At 40.8% G+C, this 26,878-nt stretch overlaps 2 protein-coding genes across 4 annotated transcripts in view; one reads left to right on the plus strand and one right to left on the minus strand.

The window, feature by feature from the left end:
- Window positions 1-6,719, plus strand: part of LOC142151629 (disintegrin and metalloproteinase domain-containing protein 9-like) — a 51,160-nt gene extending 44,441 nt beyond the window's left edge. For all 3 annotated transcript variants that reach the window (XM_075207466.1, XM_075207467.1, XM_075207468.1), the window contains 3 exons: window positions 1,259-1,415; window positions 6,168-6,279; window positions 6,559-6,719. In XM_075207466.1, the coding sequence (XP_075063567.1) occupies window positions 1,259-1,415; window positions 6,168-6,270 (260 nt within the window). In that variant the 3' untranslated portion in view covers window positions 6,271-6,279; window positions 6,559-6,719. The remainder of the gene's footprint in view (window positions 1-1,258; window positions 1,416-6,167; window positions 6,280-6,558) is intronic.
- DUSP26 (dual specificity phosphatase 26) lies at window positions 6,325-22,866 on the minus strand. Its single transcript, XM_075207471.1, has 4 exons — window positions 22,843-22,866; window positions 21,824-21,992; window positions 10,992-11,203; window positions 6,325-10,270 (listed from the first exon to the last, which is right to left on the minus strand). Exons 2-4 carry the CDS (start codon window positions 21,982-21,984, stop codon window positions 10,077-10,079), a joined length of 567 nt encoding a protein of 188 aa, XP_075063572.1. The 5' UTR covers window positions 21,985-21,992; window positions 22,843-22,866; the 3' UTR covers window positions 6,325-10,076.
- Window positions 22,867-26,878: the final 4,012 nt, after the last annotated feature.

Raw genomic sequence — 26,878 nt, forward strand, 5'->3', positions numbered from 1 at the left:
TGCTCTTCCTTCTTTAATCTCTTATGCCTTGACCATGTGGTATGCCATTATAACAGCACACCGTCATCTCCCTGGATGCTGCCAAACTATGTTTTCCATGCCCCATCCAACCACAACCTTGTCACACTTCTCTTACATGATCCAAGTAAAAAAAAAAATCTGATTTTCTCAACTATACTGTAATTCCCAACTTTATGACTAAGTCTTCGTCTTGCTTTACAAACATACTTCTCCTCACTCCTATCTTCACAAGCCCTACCTGATTTCCACATTTGACTAACTGCTTACCCCAACTCCATCAGTCTCACCAAACATGTTTGCTGCTCAAGACATTGTGAACTACTTCACAGAAAACAAAAATCAACACAAGCAAACGTGACATTACATTGCACCCACCTCCCACGCACATCACTACTCTGCACCCACCTGTATTCAGCCCAGTAACTGAAGGTGAAGTTGCAACCTATTCACTTGTCCAGTCCCTTTTGACTTTCTGAGTGCTCACTCCACCACACTTGTCCCCACCTTGACCAACTTATTTCACATCTCCACATATATTTTCCTCTCTTATTTCAAACACGCAATCATCATTTCCATTTTCAAGAAGCCCTCTAGCCATTGACCCCACTCTCTGCTCCCATGTGCCTCAAAACTACTAGAGCACCTTGCTTACAACAGAAAACATAGTTATTAGTTTTTACACCCCTAAAATTTACCCCAATATGGAATAATCTTGGTCTGTCAAGTATTGGGACACCACATATGTGTCCTTTATTAAAGGCCTTAGGCAGTATATATGAATGGACTGTCCCAAATGTTAAGAAAGAATAGGGCTCCCTTGAAGTGAATATTAAAATGGAGTGCTGCCCGTAATTTGTGGATCTCTTAAATCCATTTGCTAGATGCAGAATTCAAAAGAGTAATAATCTTGGCGCACTCCTAGTATTAGTTATGTCAATAAAGTGTGGTGTATAGCTATGATGGACAATGCTGGAGCAAGAATAAATTAAAATGGCCTTTACTCCTAAAAATTTTTCACTTACTGCATGCAGAAGTCTATACGTGGACTTCAGACATTAAACAGAGTTCACCATTGAATGTTGTAGTGGCCCCGCGATGGTGGGGCACAAGATTACACAAAACTGCCAGACTTATTTTGATGTTAAAAAAACTTTACAGTGCATTCCAAGTACAATGAATGTATAGTACATACCATACCCTTTTAAGACTTACTAACATTATTTTTGGTCCAATGCAGGCAAAAGTGGTGACATGGCGTGCACACATGGAGAGGACTTACATTTAGTGAACTGGCTATTAGTAGGATTTCTATTGATATTGCCTCTCTTGATCATAATATTATATTTGATTAGAAGGAATTTTTTACAGAAATTAAACAGCAGTGAGCCATACAAGTAAGTTCAATTTACTTTCTTGGGTTTACATGTGTAGCATAATACTGTACATAGCATAGAAACGTGTCAATATTTTCTGGCAAAACAATATTGTGACTCCCTTTTTTTGTGTTTTAGAGTTAACAATGTTAAATGCATCTATCTTTCATACATGGGTGCATTTAACTCCGTAATCTTCTGGCATCAGTGGAGGAGCTTCACTGTTCTAATCATCTCTGGCTGCTGTTAACGTTCCGATCATGTGATTGGCTGATATTATATTTTATTTATAAGGCGCTGCAAAGGGTTCACAGAACTGTACAAAGTGCATATAGCATAAACAGTACATTACTGAGGTGCAAGGCAGGGCATAGCATCTCACTTAGCTTGAAAAAAACAAAAGGAGATGTGGGGCAGAGAAAGAAGCAAATCATTGCAAACTGAGCCTGTGCCCAGGAACATGAGGATCAGACCCGCTGATTGAGTTGAGACAAGGGAAGTGTGGAGACCAAAGGATGAGAGCCCAGGTAGGAGGTGCAGGACATAGGTGTGCTGGTGGCAAATGTAATGTTTAAGTAGGAGTATATGAGGGAAGAGGACACTGCTCGTGAGAGCCTAAAATCTAGAACAGTTTACACATGGATGAATAAGAGATGAAGACTTAATACAATAAGGTGGTCATACACTGGTCAAACACAAAGTAGCAGGCATTGTCCAGTGATGAGGACACAGATAAGTTTGAAGCTTGTGACTTATTTTGCCAGAGGTGCTGGAATTATCAGGCCCTTAACAGCATTAGACCTTGCAGAGTTTTATTTTTAGATTCAGTATAGAAACACTCTTTCTAGTTAGTAGAAGTCTAGGCTGTCAGGCCTTATAAAGGACTTAAACCATTCCTCACATGTGGCAGATCTTCAGCCTGCCACACATACAACATGAAAGAATATTAGTCTGGAGAATTAGCACTAACAGATGATAACAATAGTAAATAATAAATAACTTAATTTTCAAATAATGAATCAGTGTTCTGAGCAGTTGCTAATGTCCACCACTTGTGGAAATGTCACAGGTATCTGAATTGTGAAAAATCCAATGATTGACTATCAACAGTGCTAAGACCAGAGATGTTACACTGTGTACTAAAATAAATAATGAAAAAGCAGACTTAATGGCCTATGTTTGCTCCACTGTAGCAGGGAGAACACCAGCCTCCTTCTACCATAATAAGAACTAGTCCCTCAGTGCAAGTCTGGTATCTCCCAGATGCTACAAGCCACACTCTAAGTACTGGGGCTCTTCCTTACCCACTGAGCTGTGTAGACTGTGGTAAATAACAAGATTAAGACTCATGGGGGTAAATGTATCAAACTGCGAGTTTGCCAGCGTGTTGAAATCGCGGCAAATACAGGTTACGCAAGTAGCGTAGCACATGCGCAATGCGCTACGTTAATTGCGTAAGCGTTAAATACTGTAATATGGGATTTCCCCACTAGCGTGGGAAAATACCATAATACAGTACTTAGCTCTTACGCAAACAGCGTAAGAGCATTGCGGAACGGACCTCCTACTAGGTAGGAGGTGTTTGCAGCGGCTCCTGGCTTCTATTTTTTTTTTACTTTAATCAAGACTAAAGAATCGGGAAATTACAAAGATATGCCCCTTCTGGGCGAAGTGTTCCAGTTGGCACAGATTCTTTTATGGAGGTACAAATGGCTGGGACTGGGGCAAGCCGCCAAGATGGATGAACAAATAATAAGGGACTGGGGCAAGCAAGGACAATTTGGATCAAGAAAGAAGACATCATTGGTATGTTTTTTTTTATTTTTAATAAATAGTTGTGGTTTAAAAGAGGGTGGTTAGTGTCTTTATTGTGGGTTTTATTATTTTTAATGAATATGTGTGGTTTGTATGAGGGTGTTGTTGTTTTGTTAACTTTTTTCTTTTTGGAACTACAGGGCCCAGCAAGCCAGGAATGTCAGGGCATGTTGGCACTTGTGGTTCTCCAAGTGCCAACATGCCCTGGCTGCCATGGGTATGCTGGTGCTTGTAGTTATACAAGCACCAGCATGGCCACACTGTTTTTGGCAACCTGGCTGGCTGGGACTTGTAGTTCCACAAACAAAATTGGTGTGTTTGTTTTTTTTAACCTTTTAGCGACATATTACCCTACTACCCACAGCCCAGGGGTAGTAGGAACAGCCCTAGTGCTATCAGCACTGGGCTGGTTCTTTCTAGGGGGGGGGCCCGCTCGTTTTTTTCAGCAGACCCCACTCCCTAGGGAATCCAGCCCAGCGCTGAACAGTCTAGGGTTGGTTAGTCACTATGGCAGGGGGACCCCTGGCGCGCGTCCCCCTGCTATAGTGCCACCAACCCTGGCTGGTTTGCCTAGTGCTGGTAAAGTGAAAATCGGGGGGACCCCACGCAAAAATTTTCCCCGATTTTCACGGGACCAGCACTAGTCAGGCAGCACTAGGGTTAAGCATAAATAGTGGGGGGACCTCACGCTTTTTTTTTTTTTTTAAAACTTTTATCTGTTCTTTAACTTTTTAACACTGCCAGGGCAGTGTAACAGTGATGTGTTTCTACAACACGCTGCTATCAAGCAGCGTGTTGTATCTGGCGTGTTTAGAAGCAGACTCTCCTGAGTTTGCTAACTCGCAGCTTCATACATTGTAGACTTGTATAGCTGCAGTGGCAAACAGTGGTGAGTTAGATCTCTGGCGATTTTGCAAGTAGTGATTTTGACAGAACCAGAACTCTGGCGATTTTGTATGAAAACTCAGCTTCATACATCGGCAAGTTTCAACTCTCCTGAGAAAATCGCTGGAGTTGCAAACTCGCAGCTTGATACATTTACCCCATGGCGTAGAAACTTTGCCATACCAGTACTCTCATTGTAATGGATAGGGGGTCCTTAAGCAGCAGTAAAACTTGGCAATTGTACAGAATTAAGCCAAGCTCTGGACACCAGAGGGGGAGCCGATGTGACAGAGGCCAGCAGTGTTGGTTGGTGGATTTTAGTCAGCCACTCACCATTGCTAACAAGGGCCTCTTTCGTGCCTTGTGGAAGTGGTACTACTAGGGCTGTGCTGTGCTGGGTAATGCCAGATATGCCTCTGAGAAGCCTGATCATCGGTGTCACTGACTAAGATGGCAGGGGACGGCTGATGAGCTGTGATAGGTGGTGAGAGCTCCCCAAGGAGCTCATCCAGACACCCGCCACCATTCTGAGCTACTATTCCCTAATTTGCCGAGGAAGGGTCTCTTTTGTCTGGCATAACTGAAGGAAGCTGACTGTTCTACCTTGATACTGGTAACTAACCTTCTAACAAAAGCCATAGCCCACTCCTTATAACCAAATTAATAACCTACTTAGCTGCCTCCAAGCTGCCAATCCTTGCAACCTACCCTTACCCCGGGTAGCATTTTTATTAAACTCATTTGCTTGAAATTAAGTTGAATTGACGATATAAACTGCCCTGTTAGCTGCTTGACTATATGCTACAGAACTTTTTATGCAAATTATTATTACTACATCTTTACCGAGTTTTTGTAATACAACAGGACAAATTTGGAAAAAAGGGAAAACACATTACCAACCAAAATTTATAGGGCAAGATTCAATTCCCTGCGCTGCTCTTTAGAAGAAAGCAGGGCGCACACAAGTACTGTTACTATGGTAATTGCTGCTCATCATTACAGTTACTACAGTAATTTCAACACTCATTTTTCTGTGAGCCACAAGCAAAAATCTGTGTTAAAAATTACCATAGTAACGGTAATAATACACTCCCCGCGTTGTTCTAAAGAATTGAATCTACCCCATAAATGGGAACCTACTAAAACATACCAGGGAGGAATGGTGGTGTAAGAAAGCTAGCAAAGGCACTAATAGCACTTTTCTGGACGCTTTGTTCTATGCATTAAAGGCTTTAAACTGAACAATATAATTGAAGCAAGTGAACAGAATTTAACTGGGTTACTATTCATATAGGCATTTTCTAATCTGTGGATTATAATACAATTCTCACTTGTATATTCCAGACCCTTCAAAATGAGTCCTTCCATCTGGTACAAAATGCTCCAGACTAGATGTGAGCAACACTGTAATATATAATATCAGTTAGTTAATGAACCCAAACTGCATCACTTAATTAAGTTGTAGCATTAGTAGCAGAGCATTGTTGTCAGATGAAAGTAGCAGTGTTGAGGGTCTGAAATATACAACTGTAAACTGTATTATTGAGAAAAAATTAAATAAATCACTTTCATATCAATTAATTTAGCACAGGCAACTGTAATAAGTTCTGTCTGCCTGTCTTTTGCTTTTAAAGTTAGGAGGCATTAGCAGTTTGTATCCTTACCGGGTTTCTGTCCTCTTCATTCAAGGCTCATGGAGCTGGCACAGGCTTCAGATTTGAAACTAAGGCATAAGATTAATGATTAAGCAGTAGCATCTGAGGCCCACAGAGCAGAACAATTCTTACACAGAACGTACTGATGTACCGGAACCGACTGTGTACCACTCAGCTGCATGTTATAACCTGCATGGAAACATCTTGATGGGTCTGTAGCTCTTATATAATGTAATGTACTGTATGTGATATCACTTACAGAGGAGCCTAGAGCGATTATATAGATCGCAGAAGCTTATAGACCCCTCAGATAGTTTCCTCTCAGTGACAGAATTTCTGTCTGGGTACATTAAGCTTTTATAATTGTCCTCCCATTAGTCACAGTCCCTATTATAATTACTATTTTAATGCTCTAAAGAGATAATGGTGAAGAAACGTCTACTGGAGATCAGTGCTCTGAATCGTTTGAAGAGGAAACTGAGAAATCAGAGGAAAGGGATGAAAACTTGAACAAGCCATAAATGAGCATGGTATGTATTGATCCTATTAATCCATAGACAAAAAAACATACACTGTTATAAAGATTGTCTTCATAATGACATTTATATTTAATGAGAAAACTAGAGGGTAATATAAACAATTCATCTCTATATGATTAATAAATTCCAAGATGGCCACATATGCATTTTTACCGCCATGTTTACAGTTCTATGAATACCATCTGCTTTTATTTATAGACCTCATAGCATTATTGTCTGGGAGAACAATGTCTGACAAGTAATTCTATGGTGTTCTCTATTTTCCTATAGGTTAGGGTCTATCCTTCCTTTCTCATCAGCATATTCTGAAGAAAATATATGGGAGATCTGGAGACGGCGTGGCCTGTTATATGACAGGGCAATTTTTTATGCCCCATTACTAGTGTGTGTGTGTTAAAGTTTTGTTCTGAAATAAATATGTTCATAAACTTGCTGGTTTTCAGTTATGATCATTAGGATACTTTGAGTTACCAATGTGTGCCATTGGTAAAAGTGATGTTAACATGTTTAAACATATAGCTTTATAAACAGTTCTGGGGAAAAATGTATTAAGGAGCGATTTTTTGCAAATTGCCAAATATCGTCGATTTGCAAAAATCATTCTTTAATATGTTACATCAATCTTTATTTGAGAAAAAAATGTATTATAAGGAGTAATGCACTCCTACTGTAAATTGTTATGGATACTTGAAATTCTGTGAGCTGTATAAAAGCACCTTTTATAATCGTTTTCACATCCTTGGCGTTAGCTTCTGATCATTGATGTCATTTTCATATAATGGATGCCCATAACTGTGCATGGGCAAGGATGTGCATTTGATAATGCGCTGAACAAGACTCAATCCAATTTGACATAAAAATGACAATATTTATTTCTTTTTATCTGATTTATTCTTAGCAACATTCAATTCATTCAACTTAACGCTACTAATCACAGTGGCATGGCCGAGTATTTACGATGCTAATAATCTTTGCTAATACTGGCTGATAGGGATACATTTTTTTGTCCTGCACTGAACTTCAATTGGCTGTCAAGTTAAAGACAGGAAAACAAGCACTATCAGCCAGTAATTGCATGGCCTGACATTCGTTTCAGGGCCAATACTCTAGCCATAAGGAAGGGAGTCTGTATTTTAAAGGTAGCCACACTGAAGATCAATATTAAATACAAGCCACACTTACGTGATCTTATATTGTACAATGACCATTAGAAAGAGGGTACCATAGCTACCAGTCAGGGAGACTGTTGTAAACTAGCCCCCAGGAAAGGACTCTGCATTGTAAACTAACCATCAGGTCGGTCTGTATTGCACACTAGATACCAAAAAGGGAGTCACTTTGGGGCCAATACAATATCCAATAGAAGGATGTATGTACATATACTGCCCACCACGAATGGAGCCTGTATTGTACACTAGCCCCTAAGGAAATTTTTACTGTATGCTTACCACCATTAAGGGGATCTTTTATTGTGCAATAGCCACTAGGAAGGGGAGCATACACGAGCTACCAAGAATGGAGTCTACATTGCACAGTAGACATCAGGAAATGGGCCTGTATTGTAATACACCAACAAACAGATAAGATGTATATAGGCCATAGGGTATAACATGCTAAATATGAAACTTTATATATCCAACTTATGTCAACTCTTACAATAAGAAGATGGCACCAACCACTGTTTCTTTAGTTAGAGCGGTGAAGAGATTATGGTAAAAGATCTATTTTTGTTTTTAAAATAATAACTGCAAGTTGCGTTAAAGTAGCATTTCTCAACTCCAGTCTTCAGAACCCCTAACAGTGCAGGTTTTCCATATCTCCTTGCTTAAACACAGGTGTAGTCATTACTGACTGACTCATTCTAACAGATCCACAGGTGGTATAATTATTTCCCTTGTCACCTGAAAAGCATGCACTGTTAGGGGTCCTGAGGACTGGAGTTGAGAAACACTGTGTTAAAGACACAGGGCAGGGCCTGACGCACAATTGAATATTCTTCAATTTGTGTAGCGTAAATTGTGGAATTTCAAAAAATCATGCAAGTATCTACACCTATGCAGAGCAGCACACATCCCACACTTGCGCTTAACGAGGTGTGACAGAGTAAGGAAGGGGCACTCTAACATAGGCTAAGTACAGGAAGGGCATGTTATTTGTATGCCTGTTATATATGCCAATGATACAGTGCTGGATGTATCTCGACAGGTGTGCAACTTAGCATATGGGCTGCAATATGCTAATTTTGTGTATGCACATTTTTGACCCTTAAATTACGTACAAGTTAGGTTTAATTCTGTAACAGGCCAACAACATGGTTTAATGTGGGGGAGACAGGTTTACTTTACCAAGATGTGTGTGTCAACCAGTATTATTTTAATTGGCTCTTATGCAAGTGTACTGCCCTATAGTTAAACTACCAGGTAAATGGCAAATCACAGCCTGAGTGAGTCTTGCTGGCTAGTATACCTAAAATAAGTAAAACAATTTTGCCTTCTTCCATATGCAGGACCTATTCATTTTCTCCTAAAACAAATACCTCTTGTATTAAATAGTGTTTTCATAACATTATATAAAATGTGTGGAAAGTATAGTACTCATGTTCTAAGTTTATTTTACAGGTGAACCCCTATCTCCCAAACCAGCTGAGCTACGATGGGTTCTATGTTGGGACCCACTACAATTCAGGAGACACTTACATTGGACAGCCCCTATAATGGTCAGCCTTGGAGATGTTTCAACGAATACAACATTCAGTGTTATGTTGTACGCTAAGTGGACATCTGTGTGCTCTTCTAATTAACTTTACCAATACATTGTATTGAGCTGTGTGGTATCAAACAAAAAAAATAGTTTATAAAGTAAAGATGTTGGGCGCTTATTTTCTAATTGCCCTCCTAGCAGCCCAAGAAAGTATGATGATATTATCACAGCATATAGGACTGTGAAAAATTAGGGTGTAAATCTGAACTATTTTTGGACTAAAATTTCAACAGCATTTCGGATCACGACACAGTACATTTTAAGCCAAGCAGCTTCAGTCACGTTATTTACCCTGCATTAATTCATTTTATCCAACTCCTTACCCTATGCACACTACACCAAAATATTTGGGCTGGGTACGCTTGGACGTTGAAGAGAAATCCGACAAACACTTAACCTGTGGGGTCCCGACATTGCCGCTTTAAATTAACATTGATGGAGGTCGCACTGACGTCAGACAGTACTGCCGGAGAGCTGTCCATTCGGAAGGAGGTCCTGTCAGCCTTCTGCTGCCATCGGATATCTGAGTCGGTTTTCAGGTAAGTCTGTGTATATTGCAATCGTTTTTTGATTAAATCGTTTTTTTGTCTGTCGGATTTCTCGTCATCATTCAAGCGATTACCACCAAAATAATTTCTTATGTTCCATTTATCTTTTTGTTATTATTATTCACTAGTATTCGTTTTATTGGTGGTTGGTGGTACAGACGCAGTCACTCCGGACACATCTCAACTTGGATCCAAGACAAATTTGCATTTTCAGACAATAAATTGTTCTCACATTACTATAAGAGCCAGTCACCGGAGTTTTGTCAAATGAAATATGTTGGATTCACATCATAAAAAAAATAGCAGTTTGGAGAATTAAATGTGGTGGTTTCAGGTTTTAATATTCCAGCTATATATGTCCAACTTAAGATTTCCAGTGTTCACTTCAGTAGTTTTTCTTTGCCATGGGAACAAGAGATCCACCATAGGATGGGAAAGGCCCATGGGCTGCAGTTGTTTAAAACGTGTAGCGATTTCAGTCTAGCGGTTTCTTCTCAATTTTTTGTCCAGATTCACTAACTGACGTAGAAATCCGCGGTTAGGAAAAATCCCTCGCCGTTCTTTTACTTTGGTTATTGCTTCAACCAAAGTCATCTCATGGTAAATCATAAGATATGCAAGAACCAGTGTTGCCGATCTGCTAACTCCCACAGCACAATGGACCAAAATCCTGCCTAAACACAGGAAACAAAGCATAATAAATAAGAATCCCTATTTTTTCTGCCACTACCATAAACATCAATTAAGGAGATAAAGGAAGTGTCCCATGTTTAGAAATAGCATTTCAGATAATTTTCCTGTAATAGAAACACATACTGGCTTGCATTGCTGTACAAATTTGCATTTATATACATTTATGCTTCAGTATGCAGGTGTTCATTGCGGAAATATTGCCCCTGCAGGGGATTCAGTCGCTACGAGTCCCGGCAATGCAAGGTCTCCGTCTCGAAGCCTAAGTTCTACAGTCGGAAGAGTAGAGTGGAGGCATCTCCTCAACATGCCCTTTAGAAGTAGCCCCTTATCTGGAGCTGCGCATGTTGAGAAGAGGCCCCCGCTTTGCCCTTCTGAGAGCAGAGCGGAGGGCTGAAAGGTTGGAGTGGCAATGCTGGACCCTCCCCCAAAGCACGACAATGCACAATCCTGCCTCTGTGGGCGTTCCATATTACTTTCCTTGCTTAAAAAGAAATTACATCACCACCAATAAAATTTTCTAAGCAGTCAAGACCTTACTTATATGTCAATAACATCCCCCCACCCTCCAACATCATGGTTATTTTAATTACTGGTTTATAAAATCACATACAGTACATACTCTACTTAGGATTCATTATACTACAAAAATCTGAGGGGAAAGATTTGCAGACTTTCATTAAATGCTCACATTCAATCTCTCACCTCTTTCTTTGAGAGCCCGGTGGATAAAATCTGCTGCTGGATAGAAATGGGCACTCATATCAAATGTGGGGGAGTCCTGAGCCTCTATTCCCATGTACTTAATATTCATTCCTTTGTAGTACTCTTCTCCCGCTCTCAAGCGACTGTGCGAGGCGTTCAGGATGTGGGTGATACGCATATGATATAGTTCACATTTGTTGGCCGCCATCTCCCTGTATTTGGAATAAGATACATTTTAAAATAAATATTACAATTATACATAATGCAATCTATAATATTTTTACAGTATTCAACTCTTATAGCTCATTAATGTGAGCGCTTTTAGAATTTTCTCACTCCTCTCTGAATATAATCCAGACGTTGGATTTTGATCTGACCTGTGAATTACACATGCTATGCATGTGAACGGCAGAGGCCCGCAGATATGTGCGCACTATTTCCAGAGTGGTTTGTTTAATTCATGTCCAATTTAGAAGGCAGCATGAGCCAAATTGTGGCACAGTTTTAAAAATGCTGCTCTTCTCTCTGTCAAAGATATTGGGTCTGATTCATGAAGGCACGTATCTGCCAGAACAGCACTGTACACCAGTAAACGCAGCCATATCCGCTCCGTCTTCGAGTGCAAAGGACACTTGCTATAAGCCTACAATTTTGGGTAAGTGAATAGTCCAAATCAAGATCTGGGCAACGCAAAGTTACTTGTTTTTCTGCCATATCTCTTGCTCCAACTACAGTGTTAGTCTACGTCTTGAGTACTAGTGATGACCGCCTCATATGCATGCTGTAACATGTATTTGTAATCAGTAGACATTCAAAACATCCTTATAAATGTATTTCATGTTTTATAATTAATGCCTGTGTTATGAACAGGTGACAACTCAATATTTATGTTTGTCACTGAATTATTTAGTGAATTTATAATCCACATAGGTATTGTATGTATCCTGCAGTGTCTTATGTAGTAGAGCAGAACTACACCCATATTCATCAGTGCACGTATTTTCAAATCCAGTCCCTGATGAATTTGGGAGTACACAGAGCCGATTTACGTGCGTTTTTAAACAAGCGCATTTTGTGCTCAGAATGTGCGCCCTGATGAATCAGGCCCATTATGTTTAAGTCCTTTAATTTCATATCTGCACTATTACGTGACTATATACTGCCATCTGGTGGTTTGTCAGCTACATTTATAAAGTATTTTCTCAACATACTTGCTGAGATTCAAGTGTGAGGGGGATTTACAAGATGCAAATCCCCCCTTTGTGTGTGGTCTGACAATTCTGTGTGCACCTGCAAGGCTGCTGTCTTTGTGAATTCTGGCGTCATCTTCTCATACACAAGCAGACCATTTAATAAGTAGGTGCAAAGGTGTCACAAATGCATCTTTCACACTTTGCTTTATTTGTATGATTATTGCCATTTTCTAGGTTAATATGTGTATGTACAAGATTTTTTTATGTGCTGTACACTTTCTTGTTTTTACCATTAGATTTTTTATTACATGTCTACCGAGTTCGATTCTGACCAGGTCTCTATCTGTATGGTACAAAAACATTCTGGTAGGTTAATTCTCTTCTGAGAAAACTGGATCCTAGAGCAAGACTAAGCGCCAATGAGGCAGGACTGATGTGCATGATTAAATATTCTATGTAAAGCGCTGCTTAACACGTAGGTGCTATACAAATAAAGGTTAATAAAGGCCCAAGCTGGCCTAAGACCCTCTCCTGACGTTAACAGAAGATCTGATCTTCATGCATACATTTATAGTGCTGACTCCTGCAAGGTGCAAACAGTACCTTGGCCACAGTGGGCAATAGTTTGCCAAGTGATCCTGAACTCCTTTCGCATTACCCTATCCATCAAAGGGTTTCTGCAAGTGGTATTACAACCAGCATCAAGGGTCGCTGGTGAGGGCATAGGGAAGTCTATTTAGCAATTGTCAAGGCAATACATGTACTGCTGAGATGCCTATTCTGACCGTGCCAATGATGCTACTATAACAAATGCTTTTATTATAGCGATGATAAAAAAAATGCTATAGATGGATACAACCTATTTTAATAAATATCTTCATAACATATCGGCCTCCCTAGCTCCATCCGTCTGTCCCCTAATCTGAGCACCTTCAAACGAGCAATCAAAACCCATCATTGAAGCTTACCAGCCATCCACCTAATCTAATGGGAAAGCGGACAAGGATGGTATAGTTCCTGTAAAAAATGTTTCAATGCATTGTCCTTGGACTAGATCGGAACTACGTTCAATTATGACTGAGTTCCCAGATCCTAGAAAAGAATTGGCCAAATGTTAAGACTTAGGAGATGCACACGAACCAACCAATAAGGATTGGCGAGTGGTGTTGAGAGCATGTCTTCCTCCCAATACTAACATACAAAAATATATTAAAAATTGTTTGTTGGATGAAGACAAAACCTTAACAGATGAGGATAATCAAGAGAATATTCAGAAAATTGTCTCACATTTGGCCATCTATTTTCCAGTAGTAGTGAATTGGAGCAAAATTTTCACCATTAAGCAAAAGGAGAGTGAAATGGCAGCTGATTATTTTTCAAGAGCTCTAGCAGCGATGACACAGTTTACTGGGATATCAGATATAAGAGAGGATCCACATCATAGGGAAGTGGCTGTAACGGTACTAATGAATGGTCTCAGGGAAAATCTAAAGACAAGAGTACAAACCTTAACACCTAGTTGGAGGGGCACCACAGTAGATTTTCTTAGAGAGATTGCCGTGGAGCATGATAAGAACATTTTTAGAAAGAGAGAACAGAGTGATAGGTTGATGACGGTAAGTATTTAGGCTTTAGAGGGACTGCACACACAACCCCAAACATACCACACACACACAATACAGGAAATGGGATAGTGACGTGTTTTAAAGGTCATAAGGAGGGACACATAAGGAGATTTTGTCCAGAAAAAAGATGGGGGACACTCAGAGGGGGATCACATAGATACCCACAAAGGAGAAACATACATAGGCTAGAGAGCTCGCAGCTACCCGTGCATGTTATAGCAGCAAATGCTGTGCGGGAAAGTGATAGTCAGCAGTAGGGGTCAGGTCATACCTGTAGTCTACAGCCAGTGAGGTTAACTGAGAGTCTGAGGGAAGAACCTACAATGATAGTTGACATAGCTGGTAGGAAACAAACTTTTCTTGTAGATGCAGGGGCGGCCAGATCAGAGATAACCTCTCCTTTAAATCAGGTAACTAGCAAAACTGTTCCATCTATGGGGGTAACAGGGAGAGTGTTACATTATCCTTTGACTATACGCGCAGAAGTTACTATCGGACCTTTGCATACCAAGCATTCATTTCTCTTGGCTGCAGCAGCTCCTACTAACTTGCTGGGAAGGGATTTGTTGTGCAAAATGGGATGTGTCATATACTGTACCCCTGATGGTGTATTCCTAGACATACCAGAAAAGGTTGCACATGAGGTACAGGATATATTGAACACCCCACAAAGGTTAATGTTACAGTCTACTGTTATAGAACAAAGTCCAACTCAGGTAAAGGGAATGTTGCTGGAAATACCGGGTTCCCTATGGACCAGAGATGGACAGGACACTGGACTGATGGCAAATCTAAAAAGTGGTAGGATAGCTCCAAAAATCCCACAGTATCCAGTAAAACCAGAGGTGGAATTAGGGGTATATCCTGTTATTGAGAGGCTGTTGCAACAAGGGATTTTAATTTATACATCCAGCACAGCCAATAGTTCAATTTTCCCTGTGAAGAAGAGTGGGGGGAGGGGCTATTAGTCCAGGACTTAAGGGGAATTAATAGTCGTTGAGAGCCAATTCCCCGTAGTGCCCAATTCAGCTGTCATCCTCATGCAGTCATTTTACTGTCATTGACCTCTGTTCTGCCTTCTTCTCAGTCCCTCTTCACCCTGACTGCCAATACCTTTTTGCATTCTCCTATAGGAGGGTGCAATACACATGGATCAGACTTCCCCAGGTGTTCATTGACAGCCCTAGTATTTTCTCCCAAGCCTTACATGACTGTTTACAATACTTCCAACCAAGCAATGGGTCTGTTCTAATTCAATATGTGGACAATTTGTTGTTGTGCACTGATTCTTTTAGGTCATGTTTACATGATACTAAATTGTTACTTCATCCCTCGCAAACAGGACACAAGGTTGCAAAGGACAAGTTACAACCATGTTAGACTAAGGTTAAATACTTGGGACACTGTCTCACCCAGGGGCTAAGACATTTGACTACGGACAGAATCGAGGCCATACAACACATGACTCTGCCGCAGAGCCAGAAGCAAATCCGTACCTTCTTGGGGATGTGTGGATACTGTAGATCCTGGATCCTAGGGTTTTCTATTCTGGTGTTAACATTGCAGGAGTTAGTCTGTTCCTCAAAACCAGAACGTGTCGTACACACAGAAGAGTCAGAGCAAACGTTCTTTAATCTTAAAGATAGCCTGACTAGAGCACCTGCATTGGGAATACCTTATTATGAAAAGTCCTTTGAGCTATACTGTACGGAAGCCGATGGTTGTGCAGCAGGTGTCCTCACTCAAAAACATGGTGACACTAACAGACCGGTAGCATACTACAGTGCACAATTGGACACTGTGGCAAGATCACTCCCAACATGTCTAAGAAGTGTAGCAGCAACTGCTCTCCTGGTAAGTAAGAGCGAGGACGTAGTATTAGCACATAATTCAACTGTCTATACACCTCATGCAGTATCAGCTCTGTTGAATTTAGCTCAAACTAGACATGTCTCTTCAGATTAGGTTTACAAAATGGGAACTAGCTCTGATGGCACCCTCAAACATCACCATCAAACGGTGTAGCACTTTAAATCCAGCTACATACCTTCATATGTGCCTCGAGATGCACAAAGGGTGAGAGGTGAGGAGACCATGACTGGAGATGAGTTTTGCAGGACTACTGATACGCATGACTGTATGGAATATCTGAACCAGACCTTTACTGCTTGGCCCGACATACGTGACACCTCCTTAGAAAATGTAGATTTTACATTTTATACAGACAGGAGTTGTCATAGACAGACGGGAGAACTATGTACTGGTTATGCTGGTGTAGACGATCAGGATGTTGTAGAAGCTAGACCCCTTGGCCCACCTCACTCGGCCCAAGTGGCCGAACTAGTAGCATTAAGGAGAGCGTGTGAGTTGGCAAAGGGTAAGTCAGCTAATATATATACTGTCTCTAGGTATGCCTTCGGGGTAGTGCACGATTTTGGGGCCTTTTGCTGTCTTAGACCCTTTATGACAGCAGCAGGCACATCAGTAGAACACTCAACACATAAAAGGACTTTTGACAGCAATACAGTTACCCAAGACAGTAAAGTCAAAGTGTAAAGCCCACACCTCTGAAGAAGACCCGGTGTCAATGGGCAATAACAGGGCGGACGAAGCTGCTAAATGGGCAGCAGGGCAACCTATAACTGTATCAACAGAGACATTAATGTTTTTTCAGACATTAGACACTCAGAGATTGATTGAAATGCAAGATTTGTGTTCCCTACAGGAAAAGTCAGTCCGGAAGGCGAAGGGATGTGGTCAAGAGTCCTCAGGACTCTTGAGACATGGACAAGGTAGGCCAGTGGCTCCCAGACCATATTACCCAGGCCTAGCTGAGGCAGCACATGGTCTGACTCATAAGGGTAAAGAAGGTATGTGCAAAATAGTGAGAGCATACTGGTGTGCACCTGGCTTTTCCTCTCAGGCCAGTAAGAAGGCAAAGTCCTGTCTTACTTGTTTGAGGAAATATGTTGGGAAAACTATTCCAACTGAGCCATCCCACATCCCTCCTACAGACGGACCTTTTCAGGTAATACAAATTGACTATATCCAATTACCACCTTGCAGGAATTTCAAATATGTGTTAGTATGTATTGATGTTTTTTCCAGTTGGGTAGAAGCATATCCAGCAGCCACTAAATACTGCTGTGTTCACTGCAAAGAAAATTGTTCAGGAATTTGTGTGTAGATACGGTATCCCTAGAATCATAGAAAGTGATAGGGGTACCCACTTTACTGGTGATATCTTCCAGAACATGTGTAAGCTCATGGAAATCAGTAGCAGGCTTCACACAACTTACCGACCACAAGTCAGTGGTAAGGTGGAAAGAGTAAACGGTACCAATAAGAACAAGCTGAGTAAGATAATGGCTGAAACTGGGTTGGCGTGGCCAGAAGCTTTCCCACTAGTTCTCCATAGCATCCGAACCACTCCCAGACTTCCTCTTAATCTTTCCCCCTTTGGCCGACAACCTCACTTGATCGTAATTCCTCAAGACGACTAGAATTGTAACAATGAAGTGACTGTGCAATATTTCATAAAAATGAGCAGACAGCTAAAACAACAACAAAAACTAAAAATGCTGCCACCTGGTATGCCAGAAACGAACTGTCATGATGTTGAACCTGGGGAATATGTTATGATCCACAATTTCTTACGCTCAGGTTGTTTAACAGACCGTTGGGAAGTCCCGTACCAAGTGTTGCTGACCAGTACCGCATCTCTGAAGGTCGCAGAAAGACACTTGGGTCCATTCCACCCACTGCAGGAAAGTCAGTAGTCCGGAGAAAGTACGAGATAAAGTTGAGACCGACGACACTGATCTGTCACTCATAAACCTGTTCCAGGAGACCTAAAGCCTGCAGTCAAGACACCTGAGCCAAGGACGTTGCCCAGACTATTCTCCCAGCAATGGAGTGGCGATTTCTGTTTTTCTTCTGTTCCAGGATTTTACTTGTTTTTATTTTTTATAGGACACCCTATTTTTGTGAAGGAGAATGGATGACAGAGGCAGGATCTGGTAGTGATACTGATGAGATGGAGTTGGAAGAAAGGTTGATAGAACCCACAGCGCAGCCCATTATCAAGCTTGGTCCAGGGGTTATGAAAAGGTCTGCTAGCTCTGGAACTCAGAGACAGTGTGAGGGGCTATTGTCTGATGAGTATTGTATCTGTAAGTTCTGTGACTCCCTAGTTGAAGAGAAATGCATCCAGCGATGCCAGTCCAATAGTAATGTGGACATGGGCGGGCATCCTCTGGAGGATTATCACTCCAGAGTGGGTAAGGTCCTAAACCAAAATGAGTGCTGGGTGTGCTCTCATGTGCCTCAGGGACAGCATAATTTAGGACTAGTGCCGTTCCCACTAAATATCTCTGAGGTTCTTGAATTAAGGGGAGGGAGGTCCATAGAATGGAAGTACAATAACACTAGGTCCCCTAGTCTGAAGCTTCGCCAACACTCCTTAGACCGGTCTTTACTGTGTCTAAATATCTCACATGTTAAACGACTGGAGAATTGGGAAGCTGACCTAGCAGATCAGACAATGGCTCACCACATTCATTTTGGAGGGAGACTTGCAAGGTCACCAATAAGCAGAAATGTTGATGGGCATCATACAAAGTCCCTATAGGTAATTAGAAAAATGTTATCCATGCTGACAAGTGTCTTGAACAAATGGAGACACTAGGTATGGGTAGATTTGTCAAACCTTTGTGTGATATTATCAATGATCGTACTATACCTTATGTCCTCCCAGAAGACGTTTACTAGGTTTGTGGAAGAAAAGCTTATTCCTGGTTAACTCCGAGTTCCAAGGGTTTGTGTTTCTTAGGTAAACTGGTTCCTGAGGTCATGACTATTACACATGAGGAAATAGTCAGTGTCCATAGGACCACCTCACCACCATATACACACACACAGTAAGAACATTGTGGCAAAAGAAATACGATTCTTGGTGAAGAACCCATAGCTACAAAATTGATTAGTGAAACCACTGGTTTTCAGGTTATGGTAGCATTAGATCCCACTAGGATCGATCGGGGAACTTTAAATTTTAGATATATACAGGATCTAGCTAAATTAATAGACAATATCACCGAGATGTATGATGACACTTTCAGGTACACGGGAAGAGAGCTACAAGCGTATAAAAAGGAGTTGGTGCAACATAGACTGGTATTGAATTATCCAACATTTATTACTGGTGGATATTGTATGACATTGGCCACCCAGTTTGGTGTCAAATGTTGCACGTACATCACCAATAATACAGATGACCCCAAGGAAGTCATAGACCGAAAGATGGATGAAATTCTGCAACTGAAATGAGAATTTCGAAGGAACCATAATTCTTCATTATATGAGATTTGAGAAAAGGTGGCAGGATGGTTCTCATGGTTGAACCCTGTAAAATGGTTCTCTGGTCTAGGGGAGTGGGTACAGGAAATGGTTGTTAGCATAGGTAAACTCCTCCTTATACTTGGTGTCATCTTAGTAAATGGCTTATGTGTCAAATGTGTTCCTACTGTGTGGAAGTGTGGAAGGCAGTCTAGTAAGGTAAACACTGAAAATGAGACTGAAATGGTGGCGAGGGATACAGAAATCATGGTCTGTGAAGAAATACATAACAATCCTACCATCGAGAATGTGATTAGGTGATAGTTTCTTACACTATCAAAAGGTGGAGCTGTCGAAGTCAGCTAATTGGATAAAGTAATTTCAATTAATATCTAACAACTTGATCGTCTTTGTCTGAAAATTATGCATATCGCACGCTACGGCGTGGAGAAGCGTATCCAGCCGCAACAAGAGGCAATAACAAGTTTTACACATTTACACGAAAATACACATATGTAATTAGTACACATTAATTGTAGTTGCAAGTTATTTATGTCGAAAAATAGCAATATTCATGGTTAATATTATAAGTTATATACATGTTAGTGAAATCAAAGGTTCAGGTTAGAGAAAATATGGCATGTTTAGTATAATTTGAATCCCCTATTTATCCGCAGTTGTCCGGTTCATTCGCCGAAGGGATCGCACATTGCATACTCTAGTTAGCGATGATAGGGAATAAATGTTTAAAATGATACTGTATGTGTAATGTATGTGTAGTTTAAACTGGATTCTTGGCGGGAAAATCGGAGTGCATCTCCTGGAGAGCTAACCCCCACCTTTGGATATTTTGGTTTGAACTGGCCAATGACCTGCCTTACACTGGACCCTCCTGAAGCCTGGACCTATAGAAGCAAGCCACATCTGCATTGTTTTACTGTATTCACTGACTGTATATAAGCAGGGGCTCTGGACCTAGTCTACTTGACCACAGCCTTCAGACCTGAATGACTGTACACTGGATCCAGGGCGCCTGCGATAAGTAACGGCTGTACTTATTATATTCCGATTTGTTATTTTGCTACTTTTGGCTATTAAATCACATTGTGCTTTGGAACCACATTACAGCAATCGTCAATCGTTATTGGATAGCAACTAGACGTGCATAACCTTTATAAAGCAATTTTATTTTAACCTTTTCATTCACTGCACTTTTGTATATCAGGAGGGTGTTCAGTACATTATGGCGATGTAATAACACTGCGTTACTCATAAACCGATCAAGTCTATCAGCAATGACATTCTTTAAAATTATTTCATACCTAAATAAAAGATTTTGTAAGAGAAATGTTTAAGAACATATCTATAAAAAAAAGTGTTGCCAACCTCTGAATTATTATTTTCCCCTGACAATCTTATTAAAGTGCTGGGACATTCAGGTGGTGATTTATTAAACCTTCTAAAAAGAAAAAGTGGCTGTGTCGCCCATAGCAACCAGAATCTAGCTAACCTTTATCTAGTGGCATCTAATAGACAAAAGGACGGAAAAACCACAGCTCTATGCAGACCCAAAACCATTTGTACAAATAGGTTTGTTTATTGCTCAAAAGAAAGCCCCATCCCTCCCAATAAAAAATAAATTTTGCTTGGGTAGGATAAAAAAAAAATAAGAAGACAGAAAAAAGAATCCTATATAACTTAGCACTAAAAGTTTGGAAAATGATTGGGTCACCTGGGGTGCAAAATCTGCATATACTTCTGGCTACAAAAGTGTTAAACTGTTTGGCTACCTGTTGAATCTTTTCCTGCTGTATATTGAATGCCAGTAGAAGAGAGATAATTGGATAGTAGATGTTAAACAGGGCTGTTTGCAGTACATTGCAGAAGGGTGAGTTTTGCATTTCGGGGGAGGGAAAACACCATGGGGAAGAATGCTCAAATAAAAAATAAAAAGGTAACCTAGCTCTGGATTTGTTTAAACTTTTGTAGATTTTTTCATTATGTGCCAACTCTAGAGACAATTTTTTTCTAAAATTACCGAATTTGCCGATGACATTCTCACTTGTGTGACCAGCTTTAGATCAGAACAGTTAGGTAGACCATCTGATTAAAGTCGTTTCCAATCCCCAGTGAAAACTGTGCACATACTAAAGTTCAGGAGATTAAAGGGACACTAGAGTAAAGACCTTATACGTTTTGTATCGCTCTTAACTCTTAGGGGCAAATTCAATTAGCTTTCCGGTTCGCGCCGGAACGGCCCGCGAAGTCAATCCACGGTACCGCAATAACGTGGATTTTCGTTCGCACCCCATAGGGTTGCGTACGAAAATCCGCGTTATTGCGGTACCGTCTTACCGGAAATACTGCGCAGGTTTCGCGGTAACACGCGTTACCGCGAACCGGAAAGCTAATTGAATATGCCCCTTAATGCTTTAAAAACAAAGTTAAAGGGGTGGCAAGGTATTTCCATGTCAGAGAAAATTTATTCCGTGGTATTCCAATGCAAGTCTGCCATTTTCCCATGATAAATCCACAGTCTCATTGGAGTCTATGGGAAATATACCTTTTATCCTTTCCCAATAGGCAGTTGCACACAGGTTAATTTAGTCACATACGAAGAGAAATAAACTGAAAATAAATAATTCACTTAATATACATCCACTTCCAAATGACTTACTGATCTCCCAAGTAGAGCCTCGGCCAGACCTTATCTGCATGGTCCCGTATCACCTTCCCGGTATATAGAATCATTTCCAGCTCACACACACTGAGCACAGGGTTATTCCTTCCATGTAAGGTTGCCCTGACCAAGGAGTCATAATAGGATTCAGATGCCATTACAGTTCCTGTAGCACAAAAGGGATAAGGCATTGATAAAATACTGTTATATAGGCAATATGTAGAGTACCAATAATTACACCCTGGTGATATTTTTTTTTCTTATTGTAAATGTTTCATAGAGATGCAATATAGTGTCTGAAAGGAAGAATGACAACAAAGAGTTTGTGAGCAAGATAATGAAACACTTACTCTTCAGGTATAGAAACATTATCACCAGCCCCAGCTAAATCAACCGAATTATAGGGCTAATTAGAGTCAGCATCATGAAACCATTGCTTGATAATCAGCCCTGCCCAATATAACTAACTTTGGTCCCTAGCATCATAGTTGGATAACAGATTACAATGGTTAATTGATAAGATTTTAAAGAACACAACAGGCATATGTTACCTACAACAATTACTACTACTGGTACTACCTATTATAGCTTTGTTCATGAACTTTGGAAGAGTAGTGTATAATAATGTTGAACAGCTAAAATTGCACCATATAGCACGTACTGGTAGCCTCACATTTGGTAAAGAAATGAAAAAATAAAATTAAAATACAGATAAGACAATTGTGTGATAGTCATATATATCCATTCTGATACAATTCAGGGCTACTGCAAAATGGACATATTTTGGGTGTGCACTGACAGGACCAAGGTGATAAATATCATTGTAAAGGTTCATTGTTCATTAGAACCTTAAGTTTAGGGGCCTATTTAATATTAGGATTTCAACTAAAGCATTAAGTAATATTTTTTTTTATCCCCATCTATCCCCTCATTGCAGCAATACTCCGCTGCTGGTAATAACGGCCCATAGCAGATTTAACCCATAGATTGTAAGCTTGCGAGCAGGGTTCTCTTACCTTTCTGTCTGTATGTATTACCCAGTATTGTTTTATTAATGTTTGTTCCCAATTGTAAAGCGCTACGGAATTTGCTGGCGCTATATAAATAAATGTTGACAATGATGATGATGCTAGCCAAGTCTCTCCAGTTCTGCACATATGTGCAAGAGCTTTGGGCTTTAGTTCCACTAGCTGAAACAAAAACATTCTAAAACAAAAATGAAATACATTTATTTAAGCACTATTTCATTTAAAAAAAAAAAAAGCTTCATACTAAAAATAAAGCATTTTTTTTTTAAAGGGGTAGGTACGAGATGGCAATAGCAGAAGAGGTGCTTGTACTGCCACAATACTTGCTAAATAGGTTTCCCAGGGTATAGCAAAAGGAGAAAAAACAAGCAAAAACAAAGTGTAAATGAAATAAATAACAAGTAAATAAGTGTGTCCGGTTGTTCTGCTCCTCAGTGTGTGCAGGAGGCAGGGTCATCACTAGGGCAGAAACCACCACTCAGAGAGCACAGCTCAGGAGTTACCTCACAGATGAGTGAGGAATGGCTCAGGGCCACTCTGACTGTCACTGTGAGTACTGACAGAGCAGCTCACTCAGATATCAAGGTGTCCCTGAATATAGGAGTTGCCATTTGGCATCAGCCTGTGTCAATTTTTTCCCTTCTTTTTTTCTCAGCCATTGCTATGCTTCAGGTGGTGGTAACCCAGTGTGCCTTTCACTCCCAGAGGCTACTCTGGGCTGTAGGGGATTAGGGACCCCAGGAGTGGCCTCTAATAATGGACAGTAGTCCCCTTGTGCTGAAAGTGCTGTTAGAACAGGCAGCCATGGCTGCACACATGAGGGCATTACCCAGAATAAGGAGTCTGTACGCCCAGCTCTGCTCCTTCCAGTCGCAGCAAACAAAAGCATTGTATCTTCGTAATGTGAACTACTGGGAGGAGCAAGGCAGAGAGTGGAGGCTTCTCATTGGGTGTAATTCACACGTGTGTCCATCAGTGCCTGACTATTGGAAGGAAAAATGAAGTACAGGCTGTAAAGTGATAGGCTAGTCGTTAGCCTATCACCTTACAGTCACTGCTGCTTCTTCACAGTCCCAGGGCTGAGAGACCCTCCCCTCTCTTACACAGTGTGAGGGGGGTTAGAAAGCTGAATCCCACCCCTCCTATCCCGGAATGTTACCCCTATACCTGCCATGACACCCAGAATGTTACCCCTATACCTGCCATGACACCCAGAATGTTATCCCTATACTTGCCATGACAGCAGTTGCACCTATAGCACAGGAAATGAATCCTGTACAAAATTAATATTACAGAAGCTGCAAGGTAAGTCTTAATTCTTTAGATTAAATGTTAAATGTAATATTAAATGGGAGGATTATGTAGCATTGGAGAGTTTAACATTACTTTTGAGCTATTTAAATATATTCTATGGGATTAATATTTAGTTGATATCAGGAATATTTATATTCATTTTAAGTGGTTAAAATTCATGTGAGCTGGGATAAAATGAATCCTGGGTTTATATTTGGATTATTCAGTCATTATTAAGGGTTTTATATTAATGGCGAGGGTTTTGTATTTATAGGATGGGTTAACATGTAATCTGGGGATATGATTAGTGTCTGCAAATAGGGCAACAGTTTTTTTTGTTATTGTTTAAAAAAAATATGTTGGAAAAAGCTGCAAATAAAAATAAAGCTGATATAAGTGCCTTTTTATTATTGCGTGGTGATAAGGCTGTTTTTTCTATTGCCATTTAACGCAGTGATAGAAAATCACTTATCACCACAATTTATCAATCGCCTCTGCCCTAAGAGCCATGCCAGTCTCAGGCTTTCAATTCCATTTGGTGGACAAATACATTCTTAATAATATTTTAAAATGATAAAATATATATCTTCAAAAAATAAAGCACTCCCTTACTGTTGCCGCCCTTGATAAATGGGCTCCCTCATGCTTAGCATGGTAAACCAATCGCCAACATAGAAACTGGTACCCCCTTGATGTATATGGAAAAGCTTCATAGCCATCAAAAACACCAGCCACCCACAGTGCTTTTTGACTTTTATAAATAGCACACAGAATCTGTGCAAGGCATTAGATTATTTCTCATACTTATACTGTCCATAGGAGAGATAATTTACACGTTCAGTGTACCACTGCTGTGTGTGTGGATCATTGGATTTAGATCCTACTTGCCAACTTTGGCAATTTGTGCTCCCGGAGGTCTGGGGAGCATTTGGGTGTGTGGGGGCAGAGCTCACGGAATCGTGTCCTTTGCCCCCCCCCCCCCTAATCTGTCAGTAGTATTTTTGGTGTAATACAGCACTGGGCGGGGCCATGATGATGCATGAATTGCATACTAAGCTCCACCCCCACCACTTAACTAACTAAGTGGAAAGGATCCAAGAGGTTGCCCTGCTTTCTCGGAAGTCCGGGAGGACTTACAGAAATTCGGGAGTCTCCCAAACATTCTGGGAGAGAAGGCAACTATGATTTAGATGCTGTACTGTTTCTCTGGCGGTGTTCTCAAGTTGCACTTCATTTAGAGCACAGCTTGAGTAATTGCATGTATGGATTACTAATATATGTGTGCACAATTAATATGTTCAGCTTGGCCCCCAAATCACTTGAGAAACTAACAAGGCCCTTTTTACTCTCTTATCCAGTCTTCCTTCCTGTCAAAGCAATGCTATATGTATTTCTTTTGCATGATGTCTTTGGGTCATCATCATCACCATTTATTAATATAGCGCCACCAATTGCGCAGCGCTGTACAGAGAACTCACAAGGGTCCCATCCCTATTGGAGCTTACACTCTAAATTCCCTAACATACACACACACACACACACACACACACACACACACACACACACACACACACACAGACTAGGGTCAATTTGTTAGCAGCCAATTAACCTACCATTATGTTTTTGGACTGTGGGAGGAAACCGGAGCACCCGTAGGAAACCCACGCAAACACGAGGAGAACATACAAACTCCTCACAGATAAGGCCATGGTCGGGAATTGAACTCATGAACTCAGTGCTGTAAAGCAGAAGTGCTAACCACTTAGCCACCATGCTGATATTTCTCCCGTGATCCATACATATTGGTAAGTTATTTGGCATCTATCTAAACTGATCCTGGTATGTGTGTATTTGTGTGGTTATGGTAAGTAACTACAAAAAAATAAAATTCTTTTGCATGTTAATTGAGGCAGGTTTCTTCTGTTCTGAAAGCATTTGGGACCACCGCCCCCCCCCCCCCCCCCCCCCAAAAAAAAAAATTTGCGTTTGCTCCTGCAACCTACTCCCACTTTATGTCCTAAATTACTCATGAGAGTGAGTGTCTTTATTACGTTTCGCCGAAGTGTGCCTAGAAATAAGTTTTCATACAAAAGTGCAACTAGAAAATGCCCCCCATTACAAATATAAGGACAAGTTTGGGTCCTCAGCACCTCTGACCAGCTGGAAAATTCTAGTACTTTTTGCATGGGGGTAAAAGTTGCGCTCCCACCTGTAAAATGGGGTATGCATCCCTTATTTCCACCCTCATCTGCTCATTTACACCAAGCTTATTTTCCTAGTTCAGGGAAAAACTAGGCGTACTCATGCACTTAATCTACACTGAAACACTCCTATTTCGCCCATTATGGCTTGCAAGTCATTTTTCCCAACTATCCTGATTTCAGCGGGATATTCACGATTTTACAGCTCTGTTTGTCCTGCGCGTGGGAACCTTGGGGGAAGGGAGATTTCTAATGGGCAGCCTAGTGCTTTATAGCAGCTAAGCAAGATTCTGGGGTCATGGCCATGACCCCATTGTGACATGGTCACACCCCATTGTGACGTGACCGCATCCTCTGTCCCACTACCGGGGACTGACATGTTGGGAAGTATGGACAAGTCCATGCACTTACCAGTAATATTTGGTTTATTTGTGCTAAAGTAGTCATGTAACATCACAAAACAACATTTGTACCATCCTCTTGCACTTTCAGGAATGATAAATAATATTTAGAAGTGGTAATGTTGTTTG

The sequence above is a fragment of the Mixophyes fleayi genome, chromosome 4 (assembly GCF_038048845.1).
Source record: "Mixophyes fleayi isolate aMixFle1 chromosome 4, aMixFle1.hap1, whole genome shotgun sequence".
In the NCBI taxonomy this organism is placed as follows: Eukaryota; Metazoa; Chordata; class Amphibia; order Anura; family Limnodynastidae; genus Mixophyes; species Mixophyes fleayi.

Excerpts from the sequence above, each read along its gene's own strand:
- DUSP26 (XM_075207471.1), bottom strand. The coding sequence starts at position 21,984 with ATGGCATCTGAATCCTATTATGACTCCTTGGTCAGGGCAACCTTACAT. Across the intron at positions 11,204-21,823 it reads AGGCTCTACTTGGGAGATCA|GGAGATGGCGGCCAACAAAT; the intron begins GTAAGTCATTTG and ends TTCCAAATACAG. Across the intron at positions 10,271-10,991 it reads CCGGGCTCTCAAAGAAAGAG|GCAGGATTTTGGTCCATTGT; the intron begins GTGAGAGATTGA and ends TCCTGTGTTTAG.